Below are 21869 nucleotides of genomic sequence, written 5' to 3'. Positions count from 1 at the left end.
TGAAATCCATCACGAATAATTTTTTTTTCTGGAAAATTCTCACCAAAATGCGTTTGTGCCCTTTAAACAATACAATGAGCTGTAAGTGGAATAATTTTAACAGCTGTCGGACTAGTGGCTTATAAATGACAGCAGTCTGAATTTGGTTGCAGTTTTTTCATCTCAGCCTGTACATCTATTGACAAAACCGACTGATACTTTTTAATTCATTTATTATATTCGAACTATAAGTGTACTAAAAGGCCATAAATGGGGCATTTTGGCATTTTGTGAACGGATTGAGCTACAATATTTTCATTTAGTATAAGAATTAAGTTTGGGAAATATTGTTGATATAATAACGTGGTTTTAGTAATATGTACCAAGTGTAAGAACTGTTCTAAATGGTACTAAATATGGTACAATTTTTTTAAAGGTGAGTAAAAAGGTCTGGTAAGCAAGTAAAAGGCTGCTAAGTTCGGCAGGGCTGGTCTTTTAATAAATTGTGGAGAGCTTACCCTTAGTTTTTTGACCCGGAGAATTTGACCAATATTTACGCACTCCGTAGTGTTGTTAAGTAATCAAAACAATTTCACACGTGGTCCATTTTACAATCATCCAAAATGCTAGACTTCTTCTGTCTTAAACTCTCTTCTGATGCGAAATTCTGTGTCGATTAGTTTTCAATTGTGGCCTATAGAGCGACTACAAAATTACAAAAAATTAAATTTTTTTAATCCATTTGCACCTCAAAATGTACATCTTAAGAACAATAGGCTTTAATTCTGCCTCTAACCCTACCCCCATGCAAAATTTCGTGAGGATCGGACGATAATTGCGATATGCATATAATACCCTCAAAACGTAGTGTTGGGGGTGTAAAAATTTTGAAAATTTACAATTCAAAATGACAAAAATTGAAAAAAATCGACAAAAGATATTCACTTTTTATACCCTACACCACAAGGTGGTCAGGGTATTATGTCTTTGTGCATTTGTTTGTAACAGGCAAAAGGAAACGAGATAGACCCATAGTTCCTTTTGATGATCTGCATAGAATCACATTCTAAGTCGATTTATGCATGTCCGTCCGTCCGTCTGTCCGTCCGTCCGTCTGTCCGTCCGTCTGTCCGTCCGTCCGTCTGTCCATGTATTTTTGTAAACAAAGTACAGTTCACATTTATTGCCCGATCCAGATGAAATTTTGCACAGAACATTTGTTTGGCCCAAGGACGAACCCTATTAAAATTGGAGATAATCGGTCAAAATTTAGATATAGCTCCCATATATATCTTCGTCCGATTTGCCTTTTATTGTGCACCAAACGTGTAATATCAGCCCGAATAGTATGAAATTTTGCACAAATCATTTGTTTGGCCCAAGGACGAACCATATTGAAATTGGAGATAATCGGTCAAAATTTAGATATAGCTCCCATATATATCTTCGTCCGATTTGCCTTTTATTGTGCACCAAACGTGTAATATCAGTCCGAATAGTATGGAATTTCACACGTACGATCAGATTGGACCTAAAAATAAGTATGCCAAATTTCATCGAAATCGGTTCAGTTATAGCTATAGCTCCCATATATATTGTTCATCCGATTTGTTATTTTTGTCCTCCGCCGCCGTAATATGCACTCTGTAACAACAATATTTGGGGAAATATATCAAATGCAGCTCAGAAATACCTTTGCTAAATTTTATCGAGATCGGTTCAGTTTTGGATATAGCTCCCATATATAACTTCGTCCGATTTACCTTTTATTGTGCACCAAACGTCTAATATTTGTTCAAATGGGATGGAATTTGGCACATACGACCGAATTATGTCTAGAAGGTAGTATACCAAATATGGTGAAGATCGGTTCAGATATAGGTATAGCTCCCATATATATTGTTCATCCGATTTGTTGTATTTGTTACCCACAGCCGTAATATGCACTCCGTAACAACGATATTCGGGGAAATATATCAAATACAGCTCAGAAATGTCTTTGCTAAATTTTATCGAGATCGGTTCAGATTAGATATCTGATTTCAAATTAATTTTGAACCAAACGGGCAATACAAGTCCGAATTTAAAAGATACAAATGCTTCGGCATATTTAGTCCTTTGAATTTTAAATTATAATTATAATCATAGCGGGTATGATTGAATTGTCCCATAAAAATTTTTAATTGTTATGTGGAGCTCAACTAAATTAGCAAAGTGGTGTAGGGTATCATAAAATCGACCCCGCCCGACTTTAGGACTTTCTTTACTGGTTTATTGGTGTATTTTCCCGCGATTTTCTTAGATTTTCTGCTTTTCTGGCAAGAGATCATTCCGAATTGATGGGAATTGTGAAAATCGGCCCAGCGGTTCTTGATTTATAAGCAGAATAAATAAGAATTATTCTTTTACATATATATTGTACCTATTTTACAATATATCCGATTTCTTGACAATTAGCATCACTGTATTGGTCAGAAGTGATCTTTTAATGTAGTTGTAATTTGGCTGGGATTGAAAATATTCGGTTAAGTGGAAATTTTCCTATTTTCTTACATAAAAGTTAGGGTCTATTTTACCCGCTAATTATTGCCCGATGGCCGCCCAAATTGGTAGGTTTCTGCCCACTCCTAATCTCTAACTCCATGTAAATTTTCCTATAGAGCAACTGAAAAATCAGGATATTTTTCTGTTTTTGGTCATTTCAACCCCTAAATATCGTGCGATCATCTCCAAAAACAATAGGGTTCTATTTTGACCATAACCCCACCTCCATTTTCAATTTCGTGAGGATCGGTTCATAATTGCGACCTGTAGCTTGATTACAAATTAACATGGACAGACGGACGGACATACATAGCCAGATCGACTCATCTCGGCGAGATAGGAAGATCCATATATACTTTCCTATGTGGGAAACCAATGTTACGTCGTTTCAAACAAACTTTAATCGAGGTAAATTTTGTATTTGGTGACGAACATGTTGTGGATTCGTTTGAATTTTAGAAAATTATATTTTAGCTGCATGCTCCCCCGCTCCCCGAAACTTAAAAATTAACGTTGAATTCTCCAGTACCCCTTATGTTTTCCACCAAAGGTCTTCGTCAAGGACACCATTGTGATGCGTTGGTTCAAAATCTTCTCCTGGCTATCGCCGTTGATTTTTGTGGCAGCATACGGAGTGGCACGATACTTTCATCCCGAGGACAATAAACAGTAAGTAATTAATATTCATGAGAGCGAAACGAAACGAAAATCTCATATCCTGTTTTTCCTGCTCTTCTGCTCTGCAATTAAATAAAAACAGTTGCTGGATGAATGATAGTTTTTTGCTTTGGATATTTTCGGTGCCGGTGTGCATATCTTTGGTATCAAGTTTCTGTAAGTTTGTCATTAAAACCAAGAACAAAGTTTCCTTTAGTCAATAATGATTTCCTGTAATCGGGAGCAAATGACATATGTATGTTTTCACCCCCTCCCCACTTACAGTTTTCCTCATCAATGTCCTGCGTGTTATTGTGCGAAAATTACATCCACAATCTGCCCAACCGGCCCCCTTGGCCATACGCAAGGCAGTGAGAGCCACCATTATTTTGGTAATGTATCCATCCATTCATCCATCCGCCGTTCACCTGTAATCGATTTATGTTCATTGGACTATAAAATTAATTTCCTCCATCTTTGTTTGTACATTTATTGACAGGTCCCCCTGTTTGGGCTGCAACATTTTCTCCTGCCCTATCGTCCGGATTCCGGCACCCCTTTGGAGCGCTTCTATCAACTGCTGTCTGTCATTTTGGTTAGCCTGCAGGGTTTTGTGGTGTCATTCTTGTTCTGTTTTGCAAATCATGATGTGACATTTGCTGTGCGTAGTCTGCTGAATCGTTTGATGCCCAGCATTGTGTCACCGCCACCTCCGACGAGCAGCACAGGTCAAGTGGCCACAACTACTCCCAGTCGAGAGTTGGGTGTTTAAGAGATCAATCTGTGTGGACATATAAAAATGTCATATATTTCAACATAAATGTAACCCTCCAAATTAAATGTACAACCTATATGACCCATGATAATATTAAGAAGAACAAAAAAAAAACACATTAACAACAAAGCATATAATCGTACCTTATGCATCTAATAGAGTTCGATCTGTTTCGGTTCGAAATCTCTAGAGGAAAAAAGTCAACTATTTATAATTTTTTCAGAATCCGTGCATTTATTTTCGAACATTCTCTATTATTAATTATTGTGATTATGAAATATTAATACTCTACCTGATAACAAATATAAAAAGAACAAATAAAGATGTATGTATATGTGTGAATGCAGTGTGTATGTATAGTCTAAGTGAAAAGAAAATGTCTCGTTATAACTTATATGTAACAATAAACTATATTAAATATATGGTTTTATTCTGAATGATCCTTGAGGAAGGAGTATATGGAATTGAAGGTAAGTTTAGGCATAGCCATTTGGGTTTACACCAAATACATGCAATATAATTACTAATGTTAATGTGAGTTATTCCGTACCCTTTTTTTATACCCTACACCACAAGGTGGTCAGGGTATTATGTGTTTGTGCATTTGTTTGTAACAGACAAAAGGAAACGAGAACGATAGAATCACATTCTGAGTCGATTTATGCATGTCCGTCCGTCCGTCTGTCCATGTACTTTTGTAAAGAAAATACAGTTCGCATTTATTGTCCTATCCAGATGAAATTTTGCACAAATCATTTGTTTGGCCCAAGAACGAACCCTATTGAAATTGTAGATAATCGGTAAAAATTTAGATATAGCTCCCATATATATCTTCGTCCGATTTGCCTTTTATTGTGCACCAAACGTGTAATATCAGCCCGAATAGTATGAAATTTTGCACATACAATCAAATTAGGCCTGAAAATATGTATGCCAAATTTGATCGAAATCGGTTCAGATATAGCTATAACTCCCATATATATTGTTCATCCGATTTGTTGTATTTGTTACCTACAGCCGTAATATGCACTCCGTAACAACGATATTCAGGGAAATATATCAAATACAGCTCAAAAATATCTTTGCCAAATTTTATCGAGATCGGTTCAGATTTGGATATAGTTCCCATATATATCTTTATCTGATTTCAAATTAATTTTGCACCAAATGGACAATACAAGTCCGAATTTAAAGATACAAATGCTTTGGCATATTTAGTCCTTTGAATTTTAAATTATAATTATAATCATCGCATGTATGATTGAATTCTCCCATAAAAACTTTTAATTATTAAGTGGAGCTCAACTAAATTAGCCAAGTGGTGTAGGGTATCATAAAATCGGCCCCGCCCGATTTTAGGACTTTCTTTACTGGTTTAAGATGTAAGTTATTTCCTACTCTCAATAAATCAATTCTGAAAAGCAGTCGTTCAGTTGTTTAAACAGTTGAGTGGTATTTTTGTTTTGTTTCCCTGATGGGCGGAAAATATTTCAGCTCTTGGTATATGTGAAACTCCGATTTCAAGTATTTTTTTATGTTTTTGTCATGTTTCCTGTTTTATTTGAAATTTGGCCATTTTGAGTTCTTATGTCCAAACGGTATTTACGAACAAAAAACCAGTAAAGAAGGTCTTAAAGTCGGGCGGGGCCGACTTTATGATACCCTACACCACTTTGCTAATTTAGTATAGCTCCACATAACAATTGAAAGTTTTTATGGTAGAATTCAATCATACACCCTATGATTATAATTTTAATTTAAAGTCGAAGGACTAAAAATGCCGAACCATTTGTATCTTTTAAATTCGGAATTGTATTGCCCATTTGGTGCACACTTAACTTGAAATCGGATAAAGATATATATGGGAGCTATATCCAAATCTGAACCGATCTCGATAAAATTTGGCAAAGATATTTCTGAGCTGTATTTGATATATTGCCCTGAATATCGTTGTTACGGAGTGCATATTACGGTTGTGGTTAACAAATATAACAAATCGGATGAATAATATATATGGAAGCTATAGCTATATCTGAACCGATCTTCACCAAATTTGACATACTAGCTTCTAGACTCACTTCAGTCGTAAGTGCCAAATTCCATTCCATTTGGACAAATATTAGACGTTTGGTGCACAATAAAAGGTAAATCGGACGAGGTTATATATGGGAGCTATATCCAAATCTGAACCGATCTCGATAAAATTTAGCAAATGTATTTTTGAGCTATATTTGATATATTACCTCAAATATTGTTGTTGCAGAGTGCATATTACGGCAGCGGTGTACAAAAATAACAAATCGGATGAACAATATATATGGGAGCTATAGCTATATCTGAACCGATTTCGATCAAATTTTGCATACATATTTTCAGGCCTAATTTGGGTGTATATGCAAAATTCCATACAATTCGGGCTGATATTACACGTTTGGTGCACAATAAAAGACAAATCGGACGAAGATATATATGGGAGCTATATCTAAATTTTGAGCGATTATCTCCAATTTCAATAGGGTTCGTCCTTGGGCCAAACAAATGATCTGTGCAAAATTTCATCTGGATCGGACAATAAATGCGACCTGTACTTTGTTTACAAAAATACATGGACAGACGGACAGACGGACGGACAGACGGACGGACGGACAGACGGACGGACGGACATGCATAAATCGACTCAGAATGTGATTCTATGCAGATCATCAAAAGGAACTATGGGTCTATCTCGTTTCCTTTTGCCTGTTACAAACAAATGCACAAAGACATAATACCCTGACCACCTTGTGGTGTAGGGTATAAACAGTAAAGAAAGTCTTAAAGACGGGCGGGGCTGACTTTATGATACCCTACACCACTTTGCTAATTTAGTAGAGCTCCACATAACAATTAAAAGTTTTTATGGGAGAATTCAATCATACACGCTATAATTATGATTATAATTTAAAATTCAAAGGACTAAATATGCCGAAGCATTTGTATCTCTTAAATTCGGAATTGTATTGCCCATTTGATGCACAATTAATTTGAAATCGGAAAAAGATATATATGAGAGCTATATCCAAATCTTAACCGATCTCGATAGAATTTACCAAAGATATTTATGAGCTGTATTTGATATATTTCCCTGAATATCGTTGTTGCGGAGTGCATATTACGGTTGTGGGTAACAAATATAACAAATCGGATGAATAATATATATGGCATATTACGGCTGCGGAGGGCAAAAATAACAAACCGGATAAACAATATATATGGGAACTATAGCTATATCTAAACCGATTTGGCATCCTTTTTTCAGGCCTAATTTGGGTGCATATGCAAAATTTCATACAATTCAGGCTGATATTGCACGTTTGGTGCACAATTAAAGGCAAATCGGACGAAGATATATATGGGAGCTATATCTAAATTTTAACCGATTATCTCCAATTTCAATAGGGTTCGTCCTTGGACCAAACAAATGATCTGTGCAAAATTTCATCTGGATCGGGCAATAAATGCGACATGTACTTTGTTTACAAAAATACATGGACAGACGGACGGACGGACGGACGGACATGCATAAATCGACTCAGAATGTGATTATATGCAGATCATCAAAAGGAACTATGGGTCTATCTCGTTTCCTTTTGCCTGTTACAAACAAATGCACAAAGACATAATACCCTGACCACCTTGTGGTGTAGGGTATAAAAATGGAGATTGTCTGAATGTAAAACCGACTGATACTATTTAATTCGTTTTACCTTGCCACCGACAAAGAATAATCCAGCTGATTCCCAATATATCTTGGGAGCACCCCAATAATCTGGAAAGCATAAAACACAACGGAAAAAATGAAAACGGCAAACATTGGGTCCCAAATTGTAACAAAAATGCTAAGAAATCTTTGTATATTTTGCGATTTTAAGAACATACCCTGCAAATTGTCATAATAAGTCCAACCATTCATTATATGCATAGTAACTAATATCACCCCACATCTGATTTTAAATGTAATTAGTTTTATTTTTCTGCTCAGCGAATATGGTTGTGTATACGGTTGAACAATGCTGGGAAATATTGCCAGAATTTATATTACTATAAAAATCGTCAGCTCTGTAAATAAACAAGTAAAACTGTCGCATGGGCATAAAAACCCGCACGCATACATTAACAAGTAAGCAAAGGCTTAGCCGTGCGGGGCCGACCATGTGATACCCTACAACACTACAATATGTTGGAAGCCCTTTTGATGCCTGGATCCAATTTGGAATATTTAGCTTTTGAAATTAGGTCATGGAACACTGCCTAGATATTACCCTTAGCGTTTTGACCAGGGACATTTGCCCAATATTTACGCACTCCATCGTGCTGTTAGTTGTTGTGGTCCATTTTATAGCTAAATATACCAATGTTTATCCAAAATGCTAGAATTCTTCCCCGTTCTTAACTCTCTTCAATTGTGTGAGCAGGAAATTTTTTCTGTTTTTTTATACCCTCAGCCATATGGCTGCAGAGGGTATATATCATTTGATACGGTGAAAACATGCCTAGTCGAAATAATGGTTTTAGACCCTAGGTCTTGTAGCATACAACGATTTCTTATTGGTGGTAGATGGAGTTATGGAACTGTGTGACACCTGCACGCGTTGCTGCCGGCCTTGTGGCTCGTCGGTGGGGGGGTTCATTTGGCATCAACGTCCCTTATACCATTGGGCTACAGAAGATTTAACAATTTTTTTTTTTTGCGTGCGAGAACGGAATAATTAATTTTTTCTAGAGACTTTAAAAGGTATTTAAGAGTTAATATGTAGACAGATTAACAGATGAAATAGCACTACTAGGGAATAAGATAGGATGTAAGAGAAAGTAAAAGAGTTCTAGAATGTCAAAAAAACTTTAGCAACAAGGCGGCATTTGTTGCATGCATTGCCCTCCCAACCATTGTCATAACCTGCCAAACGTATCCTGAAGCAAAAATTTCGGTATGACCCCATGTATAATTCAACCAGCCTTTACAATGACTACAAAGGATCAATCAAATCATGTTCAAGTTTTATTCATATTAGTAACTATAATAAATAAAAAGGAATTCATGTATACGTATCAAAACTAAACTAGACATATTATTATCCCAGGGGCAGAACTTTAACTAGCAGTTAATTTTGAAAAAAGTAATGAAACTATTTGGAATAAATAATATGATGACATCGAGTTTATACAATGTATAGTAAAAAAATCATGAAATGAAATTAAAAAGATTTAAATAATTTATAAGAAAACGAAAAATATCAGCAATTTTAAATTAGGTTGTATAAATATAAAAATAAGACTAAATTCATTCATAGTTGTTAATTAACACATACTGTTGGTAGGGTGCAAAAATGCTCAAATGTTCAAACAAATGAATTGAACAAGAATTGATAAGCAAAAAAGAAAAAAAAAATAGTGGTTGTGCTTCTTTTTTTTTCTTATTCTCTTTGTTGCTAATTTTTCGATGGTCATAAACCAAATCCAGCAAAGTGTGTATCAACATTTGGGTAGCACTTCGTAATAATGTTTTAAAGATATGAGATGGAGAGTAAAATAGAGCATACAAATCAAAAAAAAGAGCTCTGTAATTTTTTCCTATTACTGCTTAAATACCAAGTAATAATCAACATTATTGCTCCATGACAACCCAATTATGGCGACTCATATATCCAACTCTCATTTAAAAAAAAACATAGCAAAACCAAGAAGAAATAAATCAATAACTCACTCAATTATCACGATCCCACGACGAAAGTACTTTCGCAGAGGCATTGATGGTCGCTGCGCTGCTGAATGCGCTGTTTCTACGGCAATCCAAAATTCGATCACTTGCTGTTGATGCTCTTAAAATAAAGTTGTTATATGGGAGTAGCAAATTTGTCGCCAACTGTTATACACAATACGTTGATTTTGCAAGGGTAAATGTTGCTGTCTCATTTTCACATTCAGATGCAATTGAATATTTTAATTTCATTTAGAACACTGTTTTAACTTCATTAAGACTCCATTTTGTGCTTCTTCAAACTCCATTTTAACATTTACCAACATCATTATCCCACAACCCAAACCCTTACAGCCACAATTATGACCATAATAAAATGACCATTATTATGTTCGAGTGGCATGAGTGTTGGGAAGTGATTTGCAAAATCAACGGTACACACTTCTTTTTTCTATTAAATTTTACGAATTATTTGGCACTGTCAATTTTTTATGGTTGACTTAGGGGTTATTCTAGAAAAAGTTACACTAACTTCACTATGCCAATAATATAAATTCTATATACAATAAATATCACTTATTCAAAACACTTAATTTAAGGACTTTTAGAATAAAAATAATTACTTAAAATTATGATTTTAGGACTAAAACTGCAGCTAGTTCTAACTTCTTTTAATTTATAATGTGTTTTCACCGAAATGTGAGGTTATCACTCCCCTTCCTTGCAGGTTCACTTCATTAACCACTGCCGATGTTAAGTTTCCAACAATTCCACTTCCGTATACATCACTTCTTCACAAATCTTTGGTGAATAATTTATGAATATTATCACATGGAAATTTTAGGAAACTTCGGTCAATCTTAAACGTTGCCCAAATAAATGCTGAGATGCTTAACACACGACGATCAAACACAACTGTATCACAATCAATTGCACAGTCTGATCGATGTTATGAGAACAGTTATTGGATTTTTTGTGTTATGCTTTCTGTCGTGTCCTAATAAAGCTTTGGCACTCAGCTTGCATAATTCTATTAAGAAGTAATTGAATTATAAGCATTATGAAAAAAAATAGAGAATGAAAGCTATTACCAGTGGTATTATTCAATTTCCAGACCAATCCAATGTAAAATCATGTAAAGCATCTTTCAATTGAAATCATATGCAACTCAAACGAAACCCTAGGCACTTAATGGAATGGTGATTTCATCTTTGAATTAATTGATGTAAGATTCGGCTATCAGGTTAATCTGTTGAAGCCAGATATAAAATATAAAAAATAAGATTTTCAGGGTACAAAACTCACATTAAGTCAAGTGGTTCAGTGACAAAAATATTTCAGCCAACCAGGAAAAAAAATCCTTATCAGAATTTTGTAGTTTTTTTTTTTAATTTTCTTCAATTCACTTTGAAAAAACGAGGCAGCCATGTAGAAATACCTTATATCGATGCCTACCCTTGGTGTTACTTTTGACAAAATGGACGGATGCTGCTATTTCATCGAAAAGGAAAACTTGGATCCGGCTGTAATACATAATTGTTCTTCCAGTTAAAAAGAGGAAACAATTGGCAACAAAGGTGGGAAAAACGTCAACGAACTGATAGGTATATTCCAACAATGAACCGGTTGATAGATAGATGGCGCTAAGTATATGGACAACAGGCATACCACAATCATAAAAATTGTAAAGCACTACATTTTTACAAGAGCAAGCGCTACTACAGTCTCTTTGGACCAAATCCGTTTCAGAACATTTGGAGTCGATCTAGCGATGTCCGTCCGTCCGTCCGTCTGTCTGTCTGTCTGTCTGGCTGGTGCGCACGATAACTCTCGAAGAGAGTATCCGATTTGATTCAAACTTGGTACATCGTAATATTTTTGTCAAACTTAGATCGAGTTCGGAGATGACCCACACAAAATTTCAAAATTTTCAAAGAAAATAATTTATTGCACAGAAAGAGAAAGGATAATCCGATTATGCTTGAACTTTGCGAATCCTCATATTTTCATCAGTGCTAGGTTATGTGCGAAAATGAAGAATATCGGTCCACTCCATCAGGGACCTCTCCCACAAAGGGTCAAAATTTTGAATAATTAAAGCTCTTATAAAATGTGATCTAAGAGTCCGATAGTCTTCAAATTCCACACATCCTAATAATTTTATTAGCCCAAGGTCTGGTGCAAAAACGGAGTTTATCGGTCCACTCCTTCTGGTACCTCACCCACAAAAGGTCGAAATTTTCAAAAATATTTTTTGCACAAAAAGAGAAACGATAATCCGATTTTGCTCGAACTATGCAAATCCTCATATTTTCATCAGTGCTAAGTCATGTGCGAAAATGGACGATATCGGTCCACTCCATCAAGTACCTCCCCCACAAAGGGTCAAAATTTTGAATAATTACAACTCTTATAAAATGTGATGTAAGAGTCCGATTGTCTTCAAATTTCACATATCCCAATATTTTTATTAACACAAGGTCTGGTATTAAGGGGCAATACATCGGTCCACTTATTTTGGTACCTCCCCCACAAAAGGTAAAAATTTAAAAAAAAAAAATATATATATATATATAATATATTTTTTGCACAGAAAAGGAAACAATTAGCCGATTTTCCTCTAAATTTGCAAATCCTAATATTTGTGCTAGGTCGGGTGCGAAAATGGACAGTATCGGTCCACTACATCAAGTACCTCCCCCACAAAGGGTCAACATTTTGAATAATTTTAACTCTTAAATAATGTGATGTAAGGATCCGAACGTCTTCAAATTTCACACATTTCAATATTTTTATAAAACCAAGATCTGCTGTTAACATGGGATGTATCGGTCCACTACTTCTGGTACCTCCCCCACAAAGTGTTGAAATTTTGAATACCCATGAAGCTGATAAAACGCGAAATTAACATCCGATTCCATTTAGACTTGGCACATCTCAATATTTCTATCAACACAAGATCTGTTATAAAGGTGGTATAGATTGAACCATTTCTTCTCCCCCATACATAGGGTTCAAGATTTTGAAAAACAAAACTCTCAAATAAAGCGAAATAAATATCCGAATCTCTTTAAATTTCACACAAACAAATATTTTTGGGGGTCACAATTTTCAATAATTTTATCTGTTATAACTTTCGAAACAATTTAGCAATTTTTTACTTGCTATGCTCAAATATTTCTCTAAATAAGAAGCCTGATATGAATATGAAATTTATCGGAATTTATGATTTTGTATAAAATTGGACATAAATATCCTTTCTTGTAATTTTGCCCAATATTTCGCTAAATATTTTTATTTGTATCAGATGAAGTCTAAAAGTGGAACATTTCGGTAGACTCTCTCCTGTAAATCACACACATTTTAACACTTTCTAAAAATTATTACATATCTTATATAAAGTGAAGGAGTGAGTCGATATAATTCATACCAGGAACGTCGGAATATTTATATCATATTTTTGGGTCCGATACGAAATGGACAATATTGGCCCATTCCTTCGGAACCTGCTCCATAGAGGGTCAAACGTTTGAATAATTGTAACACTAGTCAAATTATATTTAAATAATCGAACAGAGGCAGAGGGTATATATCTGTCGGCAATACCGACTGATACTTTTTAACTTGTTTTTTTTTTTAATATTTTGTGCTCAACTCCAAAACTATCACCAAATTTAAATTCATCTATTTGAATTGCTTTTCTACGATATTTGGCTTTATTCATCAACGAAATCAGCATAAACCAGTAAGGAAAGCTCAAAAGTCGGGCGGGGCCGACTATATGATACCATACACCACTATGCATATTAAGTAGAGCTCTCGTAAAAGGGTTTATACAGGGCATTTCAGGGTTTATACAGGGCATTCTATCGTGCATTTTACGAACTATAGTTATCTCTGAACCGGGTTTCTCCAAATTTGACGTATTAGCTTCTAGACTGAATTCGGTCTTATGTACGAAAATTCAGGTGATTTGGGCTGATATTGACCATTTAGTGCACATTTAACCCGAAATCGGATGAAGATATATATGGGAGTTATATCCAAATCTGAACAGATTTCGATAAAACTTAAAACAGCTATTCCTGTGCTCCATCTAATACCTGGTACCAAATATCACGGTTGTGGAGTGAATATTACGAATGTATGGGACTAAAACACTACATCGGATGAAACATATATATGGTTGCTATATCTATATCTGAACCGATTTTCACTAAATTTGATATACTTGCTTCTAGGCTGAATTTGGTCCGATGTACTAAAATTCAGTCCATTTGGACTTATATCGGCCATTTGGTGCACAATTAACCCGAAATCGGATGAAGATATATATGGGAGCTATATCCAAATCTGAACCGATTTCGATAAAATTACACACAGCTATTTCTGGGCTGTATCTTATATCTGGTACCAAATATCATTCTTGTGGATTGCATATTACGAATGTGAGAGGCTTAAACACCAAATCGGATAAAACATATATATGGGAGCTATAGCTGTTTCTGAACCGATTTTCTCCAAATTTGTTGTATTTGCTTTAAGGCTAATCTCGGTCACATGTGCCAAAATTCAGGTAATTTGGGCTGATATTGGATATTTGGTGCACATTTAACCCGAAATCGGATGAAGATATATATGGGAGCTATATCTAAATTTGATCCGATTCTCACCAATTTCAATAGGGTTCGTCCTTGGGCCAAAAAATTATTGTTTGGAAAATTTCATCTCAATCGGATAATAAATGCGACCTGCATTTTGTTCACAAGAATACATGGACAGACAGACGGACGGACAGACGGACGGACGGACAGACGGACGGACGGACAGACGGACTGACATGCATAAATCGACTCAGAAAGTGATTCTATGAAGGTTCTCAAAAGTAAGTATGGGTCTATCTTGTTTCCTTCTCCATGTTACAAACAAATGCACAAAGACATAATACCCTTACCACTATGTGGTGTAGGGTATAAAAAGCCAGAAGTTCACCTTTTGTGTATTTCGAAAATCGCCTGTAAGTAATGTTGGTATTTTTTCACACAAAAGTTGTGGCCCATTCTGCCCGCTGTCCTAAACTCTAACTTCATGCGAGATCTCCTTTGGATTCAATTTGTTAACTTTATAACGGCTGCAAAATCATGAATATTTTTAGTTGTTGGACCATTTCAAATATATTGCGGACATATTTGAAAATAATAGGCCTAGCCATTCTGAGCCTAACCCTACCCTTCTTCGTGAGGATAATTGCAATCTGTATATAATAACCCCAACTTGTGTTGTAAAATGAAAAAATATTACAAAATGTACAATTCAATATTATAAGTCAAATTGAAAAAATCGCATGCGATAAAAAATATGAAAAAATAAAAAAAAAGTCAAAAAATACTTATGTTAAGAGGTCTTTCTGAATTGGCAAAATTTGACCAAAATCTGCTAACATCTCCTTCCTTTCTATATATACATTGTATCTGTTTCGCTATATACATCCGATATATTTACTATCGGCATCTACATAACGGTCAGAATTGACCTGTTCATCTACTTGTGATTACGACAGGATTAAAAATATTTGCGGTAAATGGAAAATTTTACTTTTATTTAACACAAATGTTATGGTCTTTTTTACCCACTAAATATTACCCGATGACCATTGGAAGGCTTCTGTCCAGCCCTAAGTTCTAGTCCCATGCTAACTTCCGTTTCGATTGGTCTATAATTGCGACCTGTAGTGCAGCTGCAAAATCATGAAAATTTTCATGCGAGCATCTCCAAAAGCAATAGGTTTCTATTCCGGCCCTACCCCCACCTCCATTCTAAATTTCGTAAAGATCGGGTCATATTTGCGACCTGTAGAGTGATTACAAATTAACATGGACAGACATACGGACGGACATACATAGCTAGATCGACTCAGCTGGGCGAGATAAAAGATCCATATATACTTTCCTATGTGGGAAAACAATATTTCGAGGTGTTACATAATTTTTGGCCCAATCAAACTTATAATACCCGCAACACAAAGTGTTGTAGGGTATATAAAGTCGATGCACCCGAAGCCAGTTACTGTTTGGTGTAGATTTGGCCCAGAGGCTCAGTTGGGCAATTTTTCTTTGAATATCAGCAATGAATGACCGTTACGTAATCCGGCCGACGGTCACCTGCATAAGCCATTACAATATTCAAATGCGAAACTTAAAAAATAAATCGGTGAATAATGTTGCTAAAACCAACAAAGTACCGAATATCGGGAGGTACCGTTATATGGGGGCTTTACGAAGACGTGAACCTGCATACGAAATCTCCTGTCATAGGCTGTAGCAACCATTACGAACAGCAAATACCAAATTTTAAACAATTCCGGTGAATAGTGTTTATAAAATCAATAAAGTACCGAATATCTGTAGGTACCGTTTTAGTAGGGCTATACGAAGACGTGGACCTGCAAAGACAATTTTTATGTCTTAGGCTGTAGCATCCATTTCGAACCTCAAATACCAAATTTAAAACAATTCCGGTGAGTAATGTCGCTAAAATCATCAAAATACCGAATATCAGGAGGTACCGTTATATGGGGGCTATACGAAGACGTGGACCTGCACAGACAACTACCTGCCATAGACTGTAGCATCCATTACGAACAGCAAATATCAAATTTCAAACGATTCCGGTGAATAGTGTTGCTAAAATCAACAAACAACCAAATATCGGGAGGTACCGTTATATGGGGGCTATACCAAAACGTGGACCTACATTTTCAATACCAATAGTCCTGCAGACATTTAAGTAAAAATTTATCAACCTCCTTCATTTCGTTTGGAAGCTAGAGTGATTTTCAAAGACGGAAAGACGGACGGACATTGCTAAATCCACATAGAATTTTATGCTGATCCAGAATATAAATACTTTGTGGGGTCTAAAATGTATATTTCGAGGTGGAATGACAAACTTAATATACGTCCATACTATGTATGTGAAGGGTATACAAATATATTTGGTGAACTACAACTATAACTAAGCCTTTTCAAGCCTAAGCCTTAAACCGGTATTTTTAAAAACGGTATTTTTTTAATGCTGCTGCCGACAACATTCATGTTTAAATCATATATAAGCAGTGAGCTCCATTTTGGTCCCCTTTTCCAATTTATTGTTTTTTAATAGGCGTCCCAGCAAACTAAATTGTATTTAAAAATCTATGGACTGTATTTCTTTATGCTCCCAAACGATAAAAAGGAGCCACTTGCCCATTTTCTTGTACCCAATCCATTTTTTGAGAAAGCATGTGTTCAATATTGCTCGTTGCTAACAGAAAGGATTACCAAGGATATGACAACAATGTTTTAAATTTTGTCAATGGCATAGCATAACATATTATCTTATTTCCGCCTGGTGTATCCTATAGTCATTCATCATTATTTTTCGTACAATGTGCAGAAGCTACAGCCTTCATTGTCCCAAATTGATATACAGCTAAAACTTAAAGTAACAAATTGATTTAATGTATACAAATATAAACTGTTAATGCTATTAAATCGAAGATGGGAGTTCATATGCATCTGATGTCAATACGTATACTGTTTGAAGAGGCAAAAAAATTCAATATTCAATTAAAAATATTGTTTTGGGTATAGCTGCCATATACATCTCCACACACGATTTAAATTTTTGACTTTTGAATATGACACGATTTGTGCAATACAACCAGAAGTGTTTAAATGCGAGAGACATTATTAAGTACTCAAGAGGAACCTACGAGAAGTGCAAGTCTACGTCTACAAAGATACGTAGAGCAATACCAAAAACTACAAGTTCTATTTTAAATACCGAAAGTCCTACACATTTGAGTAAAAATTTATCAACTTACTTCATTTCGTTCCACAGGCGGACAGACGGATATCGCTAAATCGACATAGAATTTTAAGCTGAACAAAATATGTATACTTTGTGGGGTTTAAAATGTATATTTCGAGGTGTTACAAACGAAATGACAAACTTAATATACCCTCCATACTATGGTGGGTACGCAATCATTTTGGCCGCAGACCTTGGACATTCCAACAGGGCTCAGCATGCGTCACCCAAGACTATTGTGTCTGGAGTATTTTGGAAAGCAAGGTTGGCACTTAACAATACCAAAGTGTCGATCACCTCAAGCAAACGCTTCGCCGGGAATGGGCCAAAATACCGCAGAGCAACATTCGGGTAGCGTGTGGCGGTTTTATTGGCCGTGTGAAGGCCATAATTCGTGCCAAAGATTACCAATTCAAACAAATCTAAACTTATTCTAAAATTTGAAGCTATTTCCGACATTTTTTGCTTTCATTCAATAAAATTTATAAATTATGGCGTTTGACTTTGTTGCAGTTTTTTTTCTCACCCTGTATAGGTTTCAGCACTCAAATTAAAGCCCATGGCTATTCAAAATATCTAATAATTATAAAATATCTTAACTTTTGCTATGCATATTTATTTCTAGTTAGTAATTACTGTGGAGTCACCACTTATAGTGAAAAATGTGCCGCTTATTCCGATACAAAATGTTAATATAATAACTTGAATGACAATATCATGAATAAATTGGTACCATAGCTACTAAGTTTTGCAAGTCCTTGTTGGTTGTAGAAAAATTTAGCTTTTTTCTGGCTCGTTCTCGTTTATGGCAGTCAACTCCAGCACAACACATCTTCCATTCATGATTACTTTCACATAATCCAGACATCTTTGGAAAACTTTTGTAATAGTAATAACTATAGGTATCCTTTATTTTGCTTCCTTTAAATAGGCTTCAATAGAAATCAAACAAATGTTGCCACAGGTGAAGTTAATCCTTTAAGGAGTTTGCTAAATGATAGAACGCACATCAGTTAGATTTAATTATGGGCTTTTATAACTTTAACACCAAGTAGAATGTCACACATGCGGTATAATGCAAGTATGAACTATAACTTTAATGTACTTTTTGATTCTGTGAGAAAAAGTAAAGAAAATATGTAACAAATTTGTATTTGTGTCCCTAGAAAAACAAAATATCTTAAACAAAAAAAAAAAAAAAAATAAATAAACAAATAAATAAATAAATAAAATAAAATCAAAAAAAAAAAAAAAACAAGTAAGCAAAGGCTATAGTCGTGCGGGGCCGACCATGTGATACCCTACAACTCCACAATATGTTAGAAGTCAATTTTGTGCAATCCATTTTGGAAGATTTCGCTTTTGAAATTATGCCATGGAGCACTGCTCAGATATTACTTTTAGCATTTTGAACAGGACATTTGCCCAATATTTACGCACTACGTCGTGCTGTTAGTTATTGATGTCCATTTTAATATAATCCAATGGTGGTCCAAAATGCTAGAATTCTTCCCTGTCCTTAACTCTCTTCTCAGGTGTGTTGATTGGCTTCAATTGTGTGATCAGGTATTTTTTCTGTTTTTGGTCCATTTAAACCCCAAAACATATTTCGGACATCTTTGAAAACAATAGGCCTAGCCCTTATGAACCTAACCCTACCCTTGTGAAAATTTTCGTGAGGTTCGGACGATTATTGCAATCTGTATATAACACCCCCAACCTGTGTTGTAAGGTAAAAAATTATTACAAAATATACACTTCAATATTAAGTCAAATTGAAAAAATCGCATGCGATATAAATAAAATGAAAAAATAAAAAATCTCACAAAATACTACAAAATCTATATTAACATCATCATTGGTATCTTTTTATGCGATTTTTTTAGATTTTATACTTTTATGCCAAGATGGCATTCTGAATTGACAAAATTTGTCAAAATCGGTTTAGCCATTCTTGAGATATAAGCATTCTAGCTAACATCCCCTTCCTTTGCAAATACACACATATATATATATATATATATATATATATATATATATATATATATATATATATATATATATATATATATATATATATATATATATTATATTTACTATTGGCATCTACGGTCAGAATTGACCAGTTCGTCTGTTTGTGATTTCGCCGAGATTAAAAATATTCGCGTTTTAATGGAAAACTTGACTTTTATTTAACACAAATCTTATGGTCTATTTCACCCACTAAATATTACCCGATGACCATCAAAATTGGAAGGCTTCTGCCCAACCCTAAGCTCTAGCCTCCTGCTAAATTCCGCGTGGATTGGTCCAAATGTGCAACCTGTAGAGCAACTGCAAAATCAGGGAATTTTTCAGTTATTAGTCCATTTCAACCCCTATATATTATGCGATCTTCTACAAAAGAAATAGGCTTTTATTATGGCCCTAGCCACACTCCCATTCTAAATTTCGTGAAGATCGGGCCATAATTGCGACCTGTAGAGTGATTATAAATTAACATGGACAGACAGACGGATGGACATACATAGCTAGATCGACTCAGCTCGGCGAGGTAGGGAGATCCATATAAGAAACCAATATTTCGAGGTGTTACATAATTTTTGACCCAATCAAACTTATCATACCCCCTACACATAGTGTTGTAGGGTATAAAACAAGTAAAAAAGCTGTAGGTTAAAATCTTAAAAATACCAAATATAACTCTTATAATAGGGTCTATGCGACGACATGGACCTGCATAGGTAATTTTTTTTATAAACCATTACATTCAAATACGAAAAAAATCGGTGAATAATGTAGCTAAAATCATCAAAATACCGAATATCTGAGGTACCGTTTTGCGTGGGCTATACGAAGACGTGGACCTGCACAGACAACTTTCTCTCATAGTCTGTAGTTATTGTTATATTATACTAGCTGGCCCGGTCCGCGTTGCCGGCCCGTAGTTTTTGTCTATTATGCCTATTTGTCAAAGCATAATTATTCGCAGATATGACTGATATAAGTGTTTACGTACTGGTCGATTAAAAGCGTATTAAAATATCTGTACCCATATTCAAGCTGTGGACTTCAAATGTGTGGATGTGCTATACAAATCCATTAAAAAGTATATATCAATCTTATCCCCATGTAAGGGATCAAATTAATTTTTAGTATGGTAAAAATCGTAGTAACATTTTCCAGTCAAATGAGCTGTAATTATACCCTACAACACTATGTGTTGGGGGTATTTTAAGTTTGATTGGGCCAGAAATTATGTAACACCTCGAAATATTGGTTTCCCATATAGAAAATATATATAATGATCTTCCTAGCTCGCCGAGCTGAATCGATCTAGCTATGTATGTCCGTCTGTCCGTCTGTCCATGTTAATTTGTAATCACGCTACAGGTCGTAATTATGGCCCGATCCTTACGAAATTTTGCACGAAGGTGGTTTTAGGGTCAGAATAGAAGCCTATTTCTTTTGTAGATGATCGCCAAATGTTTAGGGGTTGAAATGGGCCAAATACTGAAAAAATGTCGGATTTTGCAGTAGCTATACAGGTCGCAATTATAGACCAATCGACGCGACCAATCGCATGAAGCTAGAGTTTAGGGCGGGGAAGAAGCCTACCAATTTGGTGGTCATCGGATAATATTTATCGGGTAAAATAGACCATATCTTTTGTGTAGAAAAAATTCAAAATTTTTCATTAAACCGCGAATATTTTAAATCCCGGCGAAATCACAAAGCCATGACAAGGTTACTTCTGACCTTTACATTGATGTTAATATCCAACAAATCGGATACATAGGAAAATATATGCGATATATATGTCTATCAAAGAAGATATGCTTGAAAGATCTCTTATATGTCGAGAACGGCTGAACTGATTTCGACAGTTCTCATTAATTCAGAATGGCCTCTTGGCAGGAAACAAAATACGTCTAAGAAAATCGCATAAAAGTATCTCTCTAAAGATGAAAATATTGATTTTGTAACATTTTCTCATATTTTTTCAATTTTGTCATATTTTTGGCATATTTTCATTTTGAATTAAACATTTGATAATATTTCGACAGCTAACAAAACTAAGTAGTTAGGATATCAGGATATCATATACAGATCGCATTTATGGCCCGATCCTTACGAAATTTTGCATGGGGAGGTCAGAATAGAAGCCTACTCTTTGAGGAGGGTCAGAATAGAAGCCTACTCTTTTGGAGATGATCGCCATATATTTAGCGGTTGAAATGGACCAAAAAACTGCAAAATTAGCAGCAGGTCTTAATTATCGCCCGATCCTCACGCACATTTGAAAGGGGGTTACCGGACATTGCA

At 35.2% G+C, this 21869-nt stretch overlaps 1 protein-coding gene and 1 long non-coding RNA gene across 6 annotated transcripts in view; one reads left to right on the top strand and one right to left on the bottom strand.

Moving 5' to 3' along the window:
- The window catches only part of LOC131804684 (calcitonin gene-related peptide type 1 receptor-like), a 79474-nt gene extending 75130 nt beyond the window's left edge, over positions 1–4344 (top strand). For 3 of the 5 annotated variants that reach the window (XM_059127741.1, XM_059127742.1, XM_059127740.1), the window contains exons 8-11: positions 3050–3192; positions 3284–3357; positions 3466–3572; positions 3680–4344. In XM_059127741.1, coding sequence (XP_058983724.1) covers positions 3050–3192; positions 3284–3357; positions 3466–3572; positions 3680–3952 — 597 coding nt within the window. In that variant the 3' untranslated portion in view covers positions 3953–4344. The remainder of the gene's footprint in view (positions 1–3049; positions 3193–3283; positions 3358–3465; positions 3573–3679) is intronic. The other 2 variants (XM_059127743.1, XM_059127744.1) reach the window with 2 other exon arrangements.
- Positions 4345–10572: 6228 nt separating this feature from the next.
- Positions 10573–11080, bottom strand: LOC131804639 (uncharacterized). The gene is made up of 3 exons (XR_009343203.1): positions 10998–11080; positions 10784–10941; positions 10573–10722 (listed from the first exon to the last, which is right to left on the bottom strand). It is a non-coding gene; the product is annotated as an uncharacterized LOC131804639 (long non-coding RNA).
- Positions 11081–21869: the final 10789 nt, after the last annotated feature.

Source organism: Musca domestica, unplaced genomic scaffold, assembly GCF_030504385.1.
Source record: "Musca domestica strain aabys unplaced genomic scaffold, Musca_domestica.polishedcontigs.V.1.1 47, whole genome shotgun sequence".
NCBI lineage: Eukaryota > Metazoa > Arthropoda > Insecta > Diptera > Muscidae > Musca > Musca domestica.
Note: the sequence above shows the minus strand (reverse complement) of the source record. Positions and strands in the feature narration are given on the sequence as shown.